This window comes from Emericellopsis cladophorae, assembly GCF_022114955.1.
Source record: "Emericellopsis cladophorae strain MUM 19.33 chromosome Unknown NODE_31_length_266811_cov_117_018179, whole genome shotgun sequence".
In the NCBI taxonomy this organism is placed as follows: domain Eukaryota; kingdom Fungi; phylum Ascomycota; class Sordariomycetes; order Hypocreales; family Bionectriaceae; genus Emericellopsis; species Emericellopsis cladophorae.
Window position 1 is genome coordinate 130,087 of NW_026250956.1, and position 15,859 is coordinate 145,945.

At 58.5% G+C, this 15,859-nt stretch overlaps 4 protein-coding genes across 4 annotated transcripts; 1 reads left to right on the forward strand and 3 right to left on the reverse strand.

Annotated features, from left to right (window-relative positions):
• Positions 1–238: 238 nt before the first annotated feature.
• Positions 239–6,230, forward strand: J7T54_000156 (Golgin-like protein; the record flags this gene model as incomplete). Its single annotated transcript, XM_051507412.1, has 7 exons — positions 239–3,606; positions 3,660–3,702; positions 4,272–4,590; positions 4,719–4,975; positions 5,031–5,080; positions 5,169–5,676; positions 5,931–6,230. The coding sequence occupies 7 exons, from the start codon at positions 239–241 to the stop codon at positions 6,228–6,230; spliced, it is 4,845 nt and encodes a 1,614-aa protein (XP_051361372.1).
• Positions 6,231–6,432: 202 nt separating this feature from the next.
• J7T54_000157 (uncharacterized protein) lies at positions 6,433–7,832 on the reverse strand (the record flags this gene model as incomplete). The annotated part of the gene is made up of 3 exons (XM_051507413.1): positions 6,433–6,929; positions 7,000–7,558; positions 7,629–7,832. The coding sequence occupies 3 exons, from the start codon at positions 7,830–7,832 to the stop codon at positions 6,433–6,435; spliced, it is 1,260 nt and encodes a 419-aa protein (XP_051361373.1).
• A 1,373-nt stretch (positions 7,833–9,205) lies between these two features.
• Positions 9,206–10,957, reverse strand: J7T54_000158 (Sugar/inositol transporter; the record flags this gene model as incomplete). The annotated part of the gene is made up of 3 exons (XM_051507414.1): positions 9,206–9,372; positions 9,423–10,763; positions 10,855–10,957. The coding sequence occupies 3 exons, from the start codon at positions 10,955–10,957 to the stop codon at positions 9,206–9,208; spliced, it is 1,611 nt and encodes a 536-aa protein (XP_051361374.1).
• A 2,775-nt stretch (positions 10,958–13,732) lies between these two features.
• J7T54_000159 (uncharacterized protein) lies at positions 13,733–15,002 on the reverse strand (the record flags this gene model as incomplete). Its single annotated transcript, XM_051507415.1, has 3 exons — positions 13,733–14,578; positions 14,632–14,771; positions 14,831–15,002. The coding sequence occupies 3 exons, from the start codon at positions 15,000–15,002 to the stop codon at positions 13,733–13,735; spliced, it is 1,158 nt and encodes a 385-aa protein (XP_051361375.1).
• Positions 15,003–15,859: the final 857 nt, after the last annotated feature.

Consider the following 15,859-nt stretch of genomic DNA (forward strand, 5'->3'; position numbering starts at 1 on the left):
CTTAGCTATCCATACCCAGGTCCGCTCTCCCCAGGAATCCATCTCCGAGTTCACTTTGATTCACACTTCACACATTCCTTATTGGTGGCAAGCTCTGTTTCACCATGCTGCGATTGCTCTTCTAAAAGTTTCTTTCATTCCCTTAGTACTATTTCCCTTCTAGCTGGTGTGTACCAGCGGTCCTTTGTCGTTGCCATTGAGCGAGGCGTGAGACGGCCGCGCCAGCAGGGGATACATCATGTTTTCGCGCATCCGTGGAGCGATCGACCGGACTATTGCCGAAGAGCAGGCGCGTCAGAAGGATCAAACGTCCCAAGGCGTCTCTCGATCCGGTTCGACTTCGTCGCGAACGAGCGCCAGCGGTGCGAAACGTCCGAAGCCAAAGTCCGCGAGCAACGACGCCAGCAAAGCGGACGATGCGCCCAACCCTGACCCTGCAGTCTTTGAGGCAGCATTTGTCATTGATGATAGCGACGACCCGAGTCGCGCGGGGACACCGAAGCCACAGACGAGCGAGGCGGGCGGAAATGGCTTGGATAGCGTGAAGGACGATGGCGAAGAGGAGAAGGCTGCTGAGGGAGCAGATGGCAAGGCTCAAGATGACAGCGAGAAAAAGGAGGGGGAGAAAGACGAGAGCGCAAAGGCACAGTCAAAGGCAGCCGACACTGCTGCCGCGCCCTCGACGGAGCTACCTCCAGACATCAAGCAGAAACTACGAAAGCTCGAGAAGCTGGAAGCCACCTATCCAGAACTGCTACGATCGTACCGCGTTGCGCATCGTCGCGCGACCGCCATTGAGCCGTTCGAGAGGGCGCTTCGTGAGAACACGCCCTTGACTTCCATTGGCGATCCAAACGCTCTGACTGAGTATCTCAACCAACTGAACTTACGGAGCGACATGGTTATGCAAGAACTGAAGCGGGTGTCAGCAGAGAATGATGAGCTCAAAAAGTCACACGAACAAGACGAGGAGAAGATCAAGAAGCTGGAGGCTGATCTGGAAGCGGCAAAGGGCGGGAAGCCTGTCGAAGAGACTGGCGAGCCTCAGGTCGAAGCTCCGCGACAATCCGTGGATGACAAGGCGGTTGCGCCCGAAAAGGTCAGATCGCCCGTGCTTTCCGTCATGGGCATGTTCTCTCCTAAGCAGAAGGCTGCCCAGCAGGAGGCTACGAAGGGAGACGGTGATCTCTTCTCCTACGATGAAGAGCTCCCGCAACTACAGGCAGACTTGGCTTCTAGGGACGAGGAGATTCAGACTTTGCGCAAGGAGGTGGACGGTCTCAAGGGTGAGCTGTCTGTTGCCAAGGAGAGCAGCACAGAACTGGCGAACAACTTGGAAAAGGTGGAGAAGGAACTTACCGGATCCAAGGATGCTGCTAGCTCGCGAGAAAGCTTGCAAAAGGAACTCGAGGCGCGAAACAGCGAAATTGCCAGGTTGAACGAGCGCTTGGAAGCCTCGCAATCGCAAATCAAGGCATTGGAAGCAGACCTGGCATCCGAGACCAAAGCTCTGTCCGCCAAGGTGAAGGAAGTCGAGGCGTCGCTGGCTACGCAAACAAAGCAGGTTGCCGACTCGGAGGCTGAGGTGACCAAGGCGAACCAGGCGAAGACAGTCACCAAGAAACTGATTGACGACCTCAACACCCAGATCAAGAGCCTCGAAAAGGAAAAGACCGAAAGTGAGAGGAAGATCACTGAGCTGGCCAAGAAGCTCGAGAGCCAGCCCGAGACTGCGTCCAAGCCTGTCGAGCCAGCCGCAGCATCCAAACCAGCGGCTCTTGCGGCTCCGGCTGCTGGCGGTGGAAACAGTAAGAAGAAGAACAAGAAGAAGAAGGGCAAGGGTGGCGCTGTAGCTGGGGGACAGCAGGCCGAGGAAGTGTCCGAGGCCCCCGAGCCGGCAGCCGCCGCTGCTGAAGCTGTCGACAGCGGTGCTCTGGAGGCTGAGATTGCGAAACTGAAAGACGACGTGTCAGAGAAGGATGCGCAGATCGAGAGGCTGTCCAAACAGCGCAAGACGGAGGAGGACCTCAGCGAGGAAATCGAGTCTCTTCGAGACGACCTCCTAAACATTGGACAGGATCACGTTCAAGCCAAGGAGAAGATCAAGACGCTTGAAGCCGAGAAGGCAGAGCTCAAGGGAGAAATTGCCGACCTCGAGAAGAAGATGAGCACGTCTGCTGCCTCTGATGTCAAGGCCAACCAACACAAGGAAGAAATGGAGAAGCTCCAAAGGGAGTATGACGATCTCAAGGAGAAGTCGTCGACGCTGCAATCTGATCTCGGTGCGGCGCAGCAGTTGGCGCAAACTCGCTTTAAAGACTTGAGTGATCTGCGCGAAGTGCTGCAAAAGGCGCAGCCGGAGCTGAAAACGCTACGACAGGAGTCTGCTACCCTGAAGACGACAAAGGAAGAGCTGGCGACCAAGTCGAAGGAGCTAAAGGACGCAGAGAAGAAGGAGAAGGATCTCAAGCGGGATCTGACGCGAGCGCAACAGCAGGCCTCGGAGCGTGAGACCGAGGTCCAGAGCCTGCAGCAGAAGCTCACGGCTGAAGGTACCGCCAAAGCCCGCCTGGAGGATGAGAAGCGTGCCGCGGGGCGTGACCTCCGCAAGGTCGAAGGGGAGAAAGCAGAGCTTGCCACACGCGCAGAGGCCGCCGAGAAGGAACTAGCCAAGGTGCAAGAAGAGGTCAACCAGCTGCGACCTCGGGTGAAGGAGCTCGAGGAGCAGATGCACAAGCTACGCAGGGAGAAGACGGCGGCGCAGGAGGAAGTCGACTTTAAGACGCAGCAGTACTCAAATGCTCAGGGGTTGCTGAGCAGCATGCGAGACCAGACAACGGAAATGTCGGTGCAGCTGAAGGAGTCCAAGTCGCAGTCCGAGGCCCTAGAGGAGGAGCTGGCCGAAGTGCAGCGTCTGCTCCAGGAGCGTAGCCGCGAGGGCGAGACGATGAGACGTCTGCTCGCCGACGTGGACGAGCGTGCGGACGCCAAGGTCCGGGACATGCGATCGCGGATGGAATCTGCCATCGAAGAGAGAGACCGCATCGAGGACGAGTCGAGCACCCTGGCCAGACGCAAGGCTCGGGAGACGGAAGAGCTCAAGGGTAAGATCCGTGAGATGGAGCGCGAGGTCAAGACCCTGACCCGCGAGCGCGAGGAGCTCGAGGAGAGGGAGAAGGAGTGGCGTCGCCGACGAGAGGAGCTGGAGAGCGTGGAAGAGAAGGCCGAGGCGGAGACGGCCGAGATGCGCTCCACCGTCACGCAACTTCGGAGTGCCCTGGACGCGAGCGAAAGCCAAGTGCGCGACGCTGAGAAGCAGCGCACCGAGCTGAGGAAACTCCTCGACGAGGCGCGGCAGCGTTACGAGCGCACGCACAAGGAGCTCAAGGGGACACAGGCACGTCTCATGGCCGGCGCCGGGTCCAGTCGAAGCTCAATCGACTCGAGCAGGAGCGGACTGACGGCGAACGGGGGAGGCAACTCGTCGCCGGGCGGGGCCGACTTGATGTACCTGAAGACGATTCTCCTCCAGTTCCTGGAGCAGAAGGACGGGAAGCTGAGAGCGCAACTGGTGCCTGTCCTCGGCAAGCTTCTCAAGTTTGACAAGTGAGTTTGATTGGATATCCGTCTGGGTTCATTTGATACTAACAGCCCTGCAGAACGGATGAGGCGAAATGGCAAAGTGCTGTGCAGCATATTGAGGTCCGGTGATAGAGAGTTTTGGTTTGGAACATTGTACGTATAGAGAACCTGTCGTCGATATCTACAGCGAAAGCAGTGCATTGTACATGTTATGACAGCCAGAGACATTGTCTGGGATCTCTAACCTAGGATGAATCAGGCGAATTCGGGGCCAATCGTATGCTACAGTGACTTGTCTCCCATCTCTTGTCAGGGTGGACGCTGAGCACGAAGTTGAGGCTGGTGTTGGCGAAGGGTCTGCAGTCATCACCGAGCCAGGCAGGGATACCTCCTCTTCACCGCGGAGCGTATCTCATTCTTTCGAGCCCTCCGATTGTCTTGAAGGTTTTGCTAACAACAGCACGAGACACAGGACAGCCTGGGAGGGCCCTCCCACACTTCGGCAACCCGTCGCACGCCCCATGGTTGCTGGGCAGGGCAGGGCAGCCATTGACATCGCGGGGCCTAGAGTCCAGACCGAGTGCACTGCCACCTGATCGATCACCAGGAGGGATGGCCGTGAGAGGGCGTTCCTTGAAACTTGAGGCTCATTGAAGCGTCCAGTGGCAGATGACCATGTCAGCCCCTAGGGTGATCTCTCCAAGATCCGACAGCCTCGCGTCATCGCCGAGGTCGTTGGCGGCATCATCCTTGGTCCTTCGGTCATGGGTCGCATCCCAGGGTTCCAAGACAGTATCTTCCCGCCAGACTCCATCCCGGGACTGACTCTTGTGGCCAACCTTGGCTTGGTGCTCTACCTGTTCCTGATTGGTCTCGAGACGGATGTGCGCTTTCTCATCAACAACTGGCGTGTCGCGTCCGCCGTCGCTTTTGCTGGTTTGGCACTGCCGTTTGCCCTTGGGTCCGTGCTGGCTTTGGGGCTGTACAACCAGTTTCGCGATGAGCCAGGTATCGTGCCCATAGAGTTCGGCACGTAGCTCCTCTTCATTGGCGTGGCCATCGCCATCACGGCTTTCCTGGTCCTTTGCCGCATCTTGACCGAGCTGCACCTGCTGGTATCATCACCCTTTCGGCAGGCGTCGCAAACGACGTGATCGGTTGGATCCTGGTCGCGCTCTGTGTCACACTCGCCAACTCGGGTAACGGCCTGTCCTCGCCATGGATTCTTCTCGCATGCCTTGGGCACCTGCTGTTCCTCCTCTATGACGTCCAGCCGGCCTTGCGCGGGCTTCTGCGACGTACTGGCAACATCGACAACGGCCCCTCGCGGAGCATGATCGCCCTGATCATTCTGATTGCACTGGCCTCGGCCTTTTTCACCGCCATCATCGGCGTCCATGCCATCTTTGGGGGAGTTCATGGTGGGACTCGTCGTGCCGCGTGACAAGGGGTTTGCCATCAAGGCCACGGAGAAGCTGGAGGATCTCATCGGCGCGCTGTTCTTGCCGCTCTACTTCACGCTCTCCGGTCTCAAGAAGAAGGGCTTGGTCGAGCTGATCGTCCCTGAACATTGGCCTCCAGGCCAGGATCCTCAGCACCCGAACATTTACCATCTTTGTCGTCATGACGCTGCTGACAACATTTGCCACGACGCCCTTGGTCACTTATCTCTATTCTCCGTGGTACCAGAAGAAGCTTGCGGCATGGAAGCGTGGCGAAATCAGCTGGGATGACAGTTCGACGGCCCAGGATGGTAAAAGCGTTGCGCAGCAGAATTTGCCGGCGAGCAACCACGTTGGGCAGGTACCCGTCTACCTACGTCTTGATACCATGCCCAGTCTGCTCAGCCTCGTCTCGCTCTTTGGGATGACCGCCGACTCTGCTGGTGGCACTGGCTTGAACGAGAAGTCCCCTCACCATACTCCTCCGGTAGTGTGCCCTGTCCGAGCCCATGGTCTGCGTCTCATTCAGCTCGGTGACCGCGACTCCTCTGTCATGTCCGTCTCAGACGTCGACGAGTACACCAAAAGCGATACGGTCGTCAACACATGGCGCACCGTTGGGCCGATCCTCAAGGTGGTCGTGTCGGGTGAGGTGGCTACCATGCCGGAAAGCCGCCTTTCCTAGGCTCTCCTGGCCAAGTCCAGTGGCATTAAGTCGGACCTCTTGATTTTCCCATGGAGTCGCACAGGCATGCTTGGTGACACACAGCTGATGACGGACGGCAAGCTTGCGTCGTCCTATATCCCCTTTCCCGCCACAATCCTCGACTCCGTGGCGGAGAATGTTGCCATCTTCTTTCCCCAAGGCAGTGTTTCTCGAGACGTCGCCCGCGCACCGGAGCACAGCCCGCTGACGCGCGCGCCTACTCGTTCAACGACATCCACCGTAAGATACAGCCAATCCCTGTCAAACACCACGCGCAGCGCATCGTATTCCAATTCTCGCCCAGAAATGACGCTGCGGAGGAGCTCGTCGTGTCTGCCATGGGGCCCCTGTGCGAGGACTCGGGGGATGTATCCTACAACAACCTCATCGTCCTCGGACGGCATGGATCCTCCGGGAAGCTGTCGCGCGGCGGCAAGTACACCGTGTCGGCATCGCCTGCTCTGGTGGAGTGTCTGGGGGATGCCGACACGGTGTACTGATCAGCGCCTCTGTCAAGGCGGAGAGGATATGCTGATTGTCCAGGCTCGTGCGTCTCGCCCGTGAGACTTGTGCATTGCAAGTTGAGTACTGGCACGGCGGGCTAGCATCTGCAATTGAATCGTCGGCCATCTGCGCATGAGAAGTCGGCGTATCTGTTGGTCATTATTGCATTACGTCTCAATACCTATCCTGCGCCTCGATTCACACGCCCAATGCTCCCCCTTGCGGCACGCCCTGCCGGGTAGTATCCAGTGTACTCTGCGAGTCGTACGACACCTCGACCTCGTCTGTCCGCATAATCCCCTTGTCCATCGAGGCGATGCCTTTGGCCGGCCTGGAGAAATTCCGCATGCTGCCAATGTCGCCCGCTTCGACGTCGCCCGTGGCCGACAAGGTGCTGCCGTCCCTCTTTCTGATGCGCGGCACAAGCTCGAGGCTGTCCGAGTCGACCGTGGGATCGCCCACCCCTTGGGAGTGCACGGAGGTATAGGTACGGCAGGCCGCGGAGGCGTCCAGATCGCGACGCTTGCTGGGGTTGGACTTGAAATACCCGTCCCTGGTGGTGCGCCTCACCGAGGTGCGGAAGGGGTTGCGATGGAAGATCCACTCCATGAGCGGGGAGAGGACGGGGATGGTGCAGGCGATGATGATGGTGGTGCCCTCGATAATGGTCCAGATGATGAGATCTGACGAGTCGTCTGCCAAGGTGTCAGCAATCTGTGAGAACAAGCGGCAGCACCAGAGGCAAGCCAGGAGAGACGTACGTACACGAAAAGTCGGGACTCGCGAGGCCGCTCGGTATGCGCGTGGTCTTGAAGATGGCCACGGCGCCGGACACGCAGCCGATGCCGAGGGCGACGACGAGGGCAATCTTCTTCTGCAGCTTGAGCTGGAGCTTGAAGAGGACGACGGCCGGGTAGACGGCGAGGTAGACGTCGACAAAGGCGGAGAAGGTACCCGCGTAGAGGGAGAAGTCGACAATGATCTTTGGGTCGACGCAGCGGCCCTCGATATCCTGCCTCCACAAGGACTCGGTCGGCTGGCACTGCCCGAGCAGCGTGCCCACGGTGGCGCCCAGGGTGCCGAGACACCAGATGGCCAGGAACCAGAGGAAGTAGCCGTGCCACCTGGACGGGTTCATGAGTCTGGTGAGCAGGCGGACGACGGCCAGCTTGGGGAGCCCGAGGCAGAGGACGGCAGGGCAGAAGGCGGCTGTCGTCCAGAGGGTGACGCGCTCCTTCTCCGACGACGTGAGGAGGGTCAAGTGTCGTCCATTACCAAACCCCACGGCGACGGTGGTCAATGCTGTTGCGAGAATGCCGCATATCTGGCAGGACATGGCGTGTCAGTCTGGTCTGGCCTGACCGCGTGCGTGTCCTACCACGAGGAAGACTTACCGTACCCGCTATACACCAGTAGTCGTCGCTCCGAAGCTTGCTGTACATTTTGAGCCGCACGAGAACTCGCGCGGCCGTGAAGACGAGCGCCAGGGCCATAAACAGCCAGCACGTGGCGAGGATGATGGGTCCCTTGTCCTGCGCGGCCCAGGCATCGTACTCGTCTGTGCCGACGGGCGGGTGCGCGATCTCTGGCTCGACCATTCTGTGTGTCGCCCATGAAGGGGCCTCCTCTGCTGATGAAGGAGGAGTCAATGTTCCTCAGTTAGAAGGGGGCAGACTGGCAGACAGGCAGACAGACAGGCAGACAGACAGGCAGACAGACAGACAGACAGCAAGGACTGTGCCATGCAGCTGATGGTCTTGCTAATGTTGGGTTCTTATCCATGCCATGGTCACGCTGGGGCTCGCCCATTGGCAAGACTGGGTCACTCGCTGGGTAGGCAAAGACTATCGACAGGCCTTGGTCAATGGTCATTCTCCGCGGCCGGATGCTGAAACCCGGACGTTCAACACTACAGGGGTTTCTGTCTGGTTCAGGGGATCATCCCCACAACCGCCGCGACCCGGCCGCATCGTGATGAGCCCCGGGCCCTGGTACGCCATACTATGCAGGGACGGAGCAATCCTCCCTATGACTCTGCATAATCCAACTGCCGAACCGTTTCACTCAACCGGCACGGGATATCAGACGCAAGACGTATTGTTGCTATCTGGGCTCGCTCGAGCGACTGACATGTAGGCCTCGCTAGCAATGGAGCTATACAATCGAGGGCGCTGTCTATACTATGAAGGCCCCATCTCCCCCATGTGGTCATTGCTCCGCGAAGACCAATTGTGTGCAGACTCCCAGTGAACAATGGGGCTGTCAGATATGAGGTGTCATTGGGGACGACGCCAAGAGCTTGGTGGCCCCGGGGGAGCCCCTGATCTTGACCAAGGTGGCAGGAAGAGTGGTCATGGTGTTGAGTCCATGAGCCTTCTTGGCAGGTGGCATTCAACTTCGCAAGCCTCAGCTAATTAATGAGAGGACGACATGGTTCAGACAACCAACCAGACGGGCCTGATGCGAGCGGGGGACCCGGCGAATGCGGCGCTGCGGCTCAACTAGCTTGCAGTTCAATCCCACTATCGACACAAGTCGTGACTCGTACTGCAGCAACTGCATGGTTGGCGTCGACATTGGCAGTTCTCGCCTCTGGCTGGAGTCTGGACCTGGTCTGTGGAGATGATGAGCGCGACTACTCGCTGGACTAACAAGAGTGCTAGCATCACGTGCACACGCGACGGTACCGGTATTTACATCATGTTATACTCTGTACTGTGGGACATGTACGGCGTTGACCAGGGGCAGCCAGTCAAAGGTGGCTGTTTTCCCTGTCGGCTTGAAGTCATCATGGCGTCGGAAAGTGTACAGCAATCACACAAAGCTGGTGCTTTCGCACAGCAGAGCAAGCTAGCGTCTGCAGACAGTATCCATTCACATTCCCTCGCTTATCATCAACGCTCTCATAACTCGTATCCGGGCGAGCGATGGCCGTGGTGGTGGTCCTTTGCGCCCAGACCACCGCGTCGTCTTACTCCCTCTCGTCGTGGATGGCCTCGAGATCCTTCTCCTTGTCGTTGATCTCGACGGTGGTGGCAACATTCTGCCCAGTCGGGATCTTGCGACCCTTGAGCTGGCCGATGACGGTCTTGAAGGTGGACTGGGCGAAGAGCATGTCCATCTCCTCGAGGGTGACGCCTGGTACGAGTCAGTATAAGCAACGAAAAGAAAAAGGAAGGAAAACGCACCCTTCGTCTCAGGCACAAACAGAAAGGCCCAGACGCCCATGCCGACCAGGATGCCGGCAAAGACAAAGTACGTCCCGTAGCCGAGCCCCGTGATCATGTACGGTGTGAAGCGCGCGACGATGAACGAACCGAGCCACGTGTCCGCCGTGGTGATGGCCACGCAGAGCATGCGGATGTCGAGGGGGAAGATCTCGGACGCGTACGTCCAGGTGATGCCCTGCCAGGTGGCGCAGATGATGAAAGCATTGAGGTAGACGGCCGCCATGGCGACGTAGCCGCCCGCATCGCGCTGCGTCGCACCGGCCGCCGCAGCACCGGCCGGATCCGCGCGCATGACATAGCCACCAAGGTAGAACATGGGGATGCAGCCAAGGGCCGCGCCCCAGAGGAGACCGTTGCGGCGCCCGACCTTTTCGACCACGAGGAAGGTGAAGGTGCACATGCCCAGGGTCTTGAAGCAGCCGTAGAGGCCGGTGGAGAAGAGCTTGGTGCTGGTGCCCGTGATGCCGAGGGTCTCAAAGATGCGGGGCGCGTAGTAGGTGATAATGTTGACGCCGGTAAAGGACTGGAGGAACATGAGCAGCATGCCGACGGCCATGCGGTTGCGGGTGCCCTTTTCGAAGAGCTTCTTGAACTGCTGCCTGCGGCTCAGCTGCATGACGGAGCGCCGCTCGACCTGGGCGCGGATCTCGCCGAGCTCCTGGCGGATGTAGTGGTGGTCGGCGGGCAGGCTGCGGAGCATGCAGAGGACGGACTCGGCCTTGTCGAAGCGGTCCTTGCGGGCGAGCCAGCGGGGGGACTCGGGGCAGAAGAAGATGCCGCTGGCGAGGAGGACGCCCGGCAGCAGCTGGAGGGCGAGGGGGATGGTCCACTGGGCGAGGGAGGCGTCCGGGATGGTCTGGGACGTGGCGTAGTTGATCCAGAAGCCGAGCATGCCGCCGCCCTGGGAGGCGATTTCGAAGATGCCGACGAGGCGCCCGCGGATGGAGGGCGGCGCCGTCTCGGAGATGTAGACGGGGACGCACATGGAGGTGGACCCGATGCCGAGCCCGGCAATGGCGCGGCCGGCGATGATGAGGTTCATGTTGCCGCGCGCGGCGGTCATGAGGGTGCCGCCGAGGAGGAAGACGAGCGAGGCGCAGAAGATGGTGAGGCGACGGCCCAGGCGCTCGGCAAAGGGGAAGGTGATGAGGGCGCCAAAGAAGCAGCCAGCCTGGAAGGTGGACACAATGTTGCCCTGGATCGTGTCGACCTGGTTCTGGGGGCGTTCGTTGAGCCTAAAGTCGTCGCGGAACGAGTTGAGCGCCATGGTGCCGCCGATGACGGCGGTGTCGTAGCCCACTGGTGGTGTGTCAGTGGTTTTGAGAGAGAGAAAGAAAAAAGGGGGAGGGGAGCGAGCGAGCGAGCGAGCGAAGAAGAGAAGGAAACATACTGGCCAGAGCCGACATGGAAGCCACCAGGGCGATGAGATGGATCTTCCAGTTGCGGACCTCGGGAGGGTCATTGGTCCCCGAAGCGTGTGTATTCCACCCCATAACGGCGTTTGTTCACGTTCACGGCAAGCACTGCGTTGAGGTTGGTGGATCTGTTGAGAGTGGCCCGGACAGCACTTGACTGTTGTGGAGGTGGATGTGCTGTCGAGAAGACGAGACCTTGCTGGTCCTTGTGGATGAGAGTCCTTGCTGATGACAAACGAACTAATCGACGACCCGGGCGAGGAAGAGAGGTCCAGGGAGGGATGCTTCGAGTGAAGATGATCCAGAGGGGGCACGAAGGAAGATCTTTATACGTTCGAGCTCAGATCCACGGTGGCATGGCCGAGTGCAGTAGATCTTCCTCGCCGGCTGGATACAATACCTCGACCAGTACAGGGAGAACACGGGCGATCCACCGTCATGGAGCATGGAGTGCATGCAGGCGAGCCATCCCGCATGGTCCTGTGCTGCTCTGGGGGAGGAGGAGGACGAGGGTCCAGAGAGAGGAGGGTCCAGCTTGGGCTACCACTACCGAGACGAATGATAATTAACCCCGCTCCAGTCAAGAGAACGATGAAGAGCGGATCGTACGCGTGCGCGGCCCTGGCCGACCCCGTGGGGGATGATGGATTCGTCTGTGATGCCAGAGCCAGACCAAGCGTCGGGATACGGGGGCGGAGTCTGGATACGACGTTGAAGGGCATCCTTGGCCAAGATCGACGGGAGTTGACCGTGGCGGCCTCACCAGTGACTTTGTGATTGGTCGTGTGGCACGAGATGTCCAAGGCTTCTCTTGCATCGCAGACTGACCTCGAAGGTGTTGGGCAGGGGTCGGTCATTCGACGAAACCCCAACCCACCTAATCAAACGAACTTGTCCAACGACGACGAGGCAATGTAGCATCAGGCCCCTGTTACTCTGTTTTTAAGCTTCTCCGCACTGGCAGGGCGATCAGCATATCGGTTCCCGCGGAGGCGAGATACTGTAGATGCTGGACATTACATTCTTAGCGCCGACCTTTATTCCTCTGCTTGATGCCAACCAGAGGGAGGCCCTGAATCTTCTCGCCGGTCTCGACATGAACGTCTTCTGTTTGCTTGCCATCCTCAGACTGCGAGAACCATCGCTTGTCCCTGTCGAGTAGGTGTAGCGACTCGGCCAGTCAGTTTGTCATCACATGCACTGACTCGGTCAGTCCCTCCACGACGCGTCCGTCGACAATGAACGCCCAGCAGTCAAGAAGCCACCGCCCGCATGCCGGTGCCAGTACCGGCCTCGGGACGCCTCATTCTGATTCCGCCTATCACCATTCAAGTTCCCGCCTTCAGACTTTCGGCCTTTGACCGAAGAATCCGCACTCCCACATGAGTGGCGCCCCGGTTCCCCCGCCCTCCCCAGAGACCCCTGCCCGGACCTTGCGCGGGCCCAGCACATCGAGTCGAGGCCTCTGGCGACCGTAGTCCGTACCCGTAGTCTGTACGCGTACGACGGAGGGAGACCACCAATGTTTCCGACCTTGTATATAAGCTTAAATGTCGATGGAGACCAGCTTCGACTGCGAGTCTGTGGCCTCGCCAGTCTCATTACCTGAGCATTACGGAGCAGCACCCGTGCGGCAGATAGATGGTTACCAACAGACCAACCTCCAACCTCATTGTCGGTTCCTAGTAGTACGCGCCGACTTTCCATCTCTGGTCTCTGCGCAACTGCGTGCGTCCCCACATCGCCGTTGGCTGCCTCCTCCCCCGAAACAGGAGATTTCCCCCATCGCACAGCTGACCGACCGACGGCACGTCCCCCTTGGCACACTCGGCTAAGCTGTGACGACCGCGCTCTACACGTCGGCTTCCGAGCATACGTCTTCGGAGCTCCGATCTTGTCTGCCGGCGGGACGACCCACACGCGACTTCATCCGTGTGTTTTGGTGAGGCATCACGAGAATGTCCTTGGAATCCAGTCTGTCTGTCTGGTGGTGGTTTTGCCCACTTTTCTCCTGTCTGTCCCTCTCCTCCGCGTCTCCTTCCTTGACCCAACCATTCATTCTCCACAGACCAAATCCCCGGATTACCCCGGATCAGCTTTTAAGCTACAATAGATTGATCCTGGTCCGGAGGCGGGGGTGCCGTGCCGTCCGTCTGCTCTGTCCGGGTCTGTTGCGGGCGTCCAAGTACGCGTACCCGGGGATGTGGCAGACGATGCGTATCTGAACATGAGCAGTATTAGCCAACGTAGTCCTCAGAAGGACAGTGCAATCCATGGTGTAAGGACAGCCACTGGGCCCGTGTGGATATCCATGTCGTTGACAAGTCAACACTGTGCAGCAAGCCGCAGCAACTGCTCATCCATTTATACCCGGCTAAAGGTGAGCCGACAAGACAAGATCATGCAGCAAGGACTGCACTAGTTGGCACACGAGACCAAGGATCCCAGCATTAGATAGTATTCCCTATTAGACGCCGCTGCCGCTCGTGCTGCCCTGTATCGTTGGCGATGGTCAGCGTCTCACTGTTCCACCGCACGAAACTCACTTGCCAGGCCTTGCCTGCTCCCAAAACCTGCAAGAGTAGTATGATTGTGTACTAGTTGTCGCCCAAGGAAAGCAAAGCGCTGACGTTGTGCGCTCTCGTGAAGCACAACGTTCGTCCATTCGCATCTCCTCACGACGCCCCAGACATCCCCCACGATTCCATGCCTCCATGCACGTAAACGCCTCCGCAACCCCAGAGCATCCCACCCTGCTCGAAAGGCGTGGCCGACGCCCTCCATCGGTAAAGTTCCGCGCCCATAGAATTGGGCAAATCTCAAATCGCACCCAGCTACCAGTGAGTGACCTCGCTAGGCAATAGCAAGTTCGTCAATCGCCAACTGGAAAGGGTCCGGCTTGGACTCCCGATCCAGACGGTTCACAACATGCCAGTGCAGAAGGTCCCTGCAAGCCAAGGCATCCTCCAAACTGTCGTGGCCCCGCCCCGCCCTCTGGATCTTGCGCTGGAGGCGCGTATCCGCCAGTGCCTTGAGCGACGATCCCTGAACCTCGGGCGGCTGCTCCAGATGGTCCCATGGTTCGCCACGTTCCATCAGGGCCGCCCTCTCCTCCTTCATCTCCGCCCTGGCGGCCTCAAACTTGGCCCTCTCCAGTCTGGCGAACGACTCCTCGATCAGAAACGTGTCCACGATGCGTGGATGGATCCAGCGAAGGGAGGTGAAATCATTGTTCGACCCATGGCCTACCACGACCGTGTCCGGCCCGATAAACTTCCACATCTCCGCCCGCGCACTCGTCCTGCCAAACAGACAGGTGCGCCGCCGCCGCGCGTCGTTCATCATCTGGCGCGTGATGCCGGAGAACCGGGTGTTGAAGTGCTGCATGCGGCAGTCGGGCCACACGAGCTTGTCCAGCAGCACCTGGCCGGTGAAGTAGTCGATAACCGTCAGCCGGATGAGCTCCGAGTCGCCGTGCTCGGACGTACCCATTTCACAATCAATGGCCACAGCGTCGACGGGCTTGATCGCGGTGAATCTACCGCCACGACGGTGGCCCTGTGTGGTAGGCGATGGGCAAGGCGTGGGGTGAAGCTGCCAATCGAGCTCCAGCTCGTTGTGCGCGTAGACGCGAGGCATGTGCTGCGCAGCCTCGACGCAGCCTGGTACGGCAACGAAACCACCACAGCACGTCCAGTGCTAGAGCCAGTCAGTAACGTGCTCCGTTGTGGCCTAGAATTTCATCCTCGTACCTTGGCTCGCACCGCTCCGGTGTGATACCTGCAAAGGTCCTTGGCCTTGCTGTCCAACGACACCCCGCCAGAAGAGGCATCCTCACCATGCCTCATTTCCCAGCTCCAGCTCCTGCGTATCTTGGTCTTTTTCTTGAGAACTAGGTACAGATAGGTCAGCATGCATCACGCGGCGCCTCAAGCTTTTCCCTCGCCACACCTTTAGAACAGTGCGAGCATCGCTTCTTGCACTCGAGATCGTAGCTCGTCAGCTGCACGGTTAGGTACCCCCTCTTGTTGAGCACGCGCTCTGGGTGCGCGAGGCTCGTGATGGTCTCGAGGTACTCGGGTGTCTTCTCGATGAGCTCGGGGCGGTGCGGTGGAACGTCCATCGTGAAGAGTGACTCTCTGCCGAGAATTCAAGGTGGGAGAGTTGGCAAGAAGTGGCCGTAAGCAAAAGTCATCGAGGTGTTTATTAAGGTATGAGACGGTGAGTTGGCATTTGGGGCTTTGGCTGAGATAGGACGATCACGTGATAATATGGGATTTGAAGCTACCTAAACAACGCGCACCGGTTGCAAAGAACGAAGATAAGTAATTCTTAGCTCCCTCAACCGTAAAGAATGAAGATGGTTGTGCGGCTAGGTCTTTCGGGTCCTACGCAAAGCAGCACGTCCGGCGAGAATTTGGTTTTGGCCGCTGGCGTCGTAACGTTGAACTTAGTCAGTATATTGAATTACCCTGCACGAGAGATGCACTTCAGTTTGCATCGGGTTGAGTCAAATGAGACTTTGACGGCGTGATATTGAAATAAAATTGAAAAAGAGTATGCCGGTATGTTCAACCTTGCATGTAAAAGCCAAGGACCAACAAGGAAAATAAGTCGTTGCACTAATAGCTGTGATTTAGCGTCAGACAGTAAGGTGCGGGATTGAACGCGACTCGTGGTCCTTGACCAAATCGACATGAACTCTAGTTGACGCCAATGCTTATACCCGAAACAGATCTCAGATTCTCAAGGTCATGTAAGCTTGGAGACATCCTTGATGGACCCTACGTGCTTATACGTCAGGAACCACCAGACGGAGCGAACGGTCCGCCCACATCCACAATGGAGAGGCGCTCCGGCTTTCGTCACTGCTGAGGCAACGGCAGAGCAGCCATTCTGACCTCATCATTTCATCTCACCTTCACCATCACGCCGTCATCGCGATCTCACAGCGTAACGATCGCGCCTCGACGTGTAGTC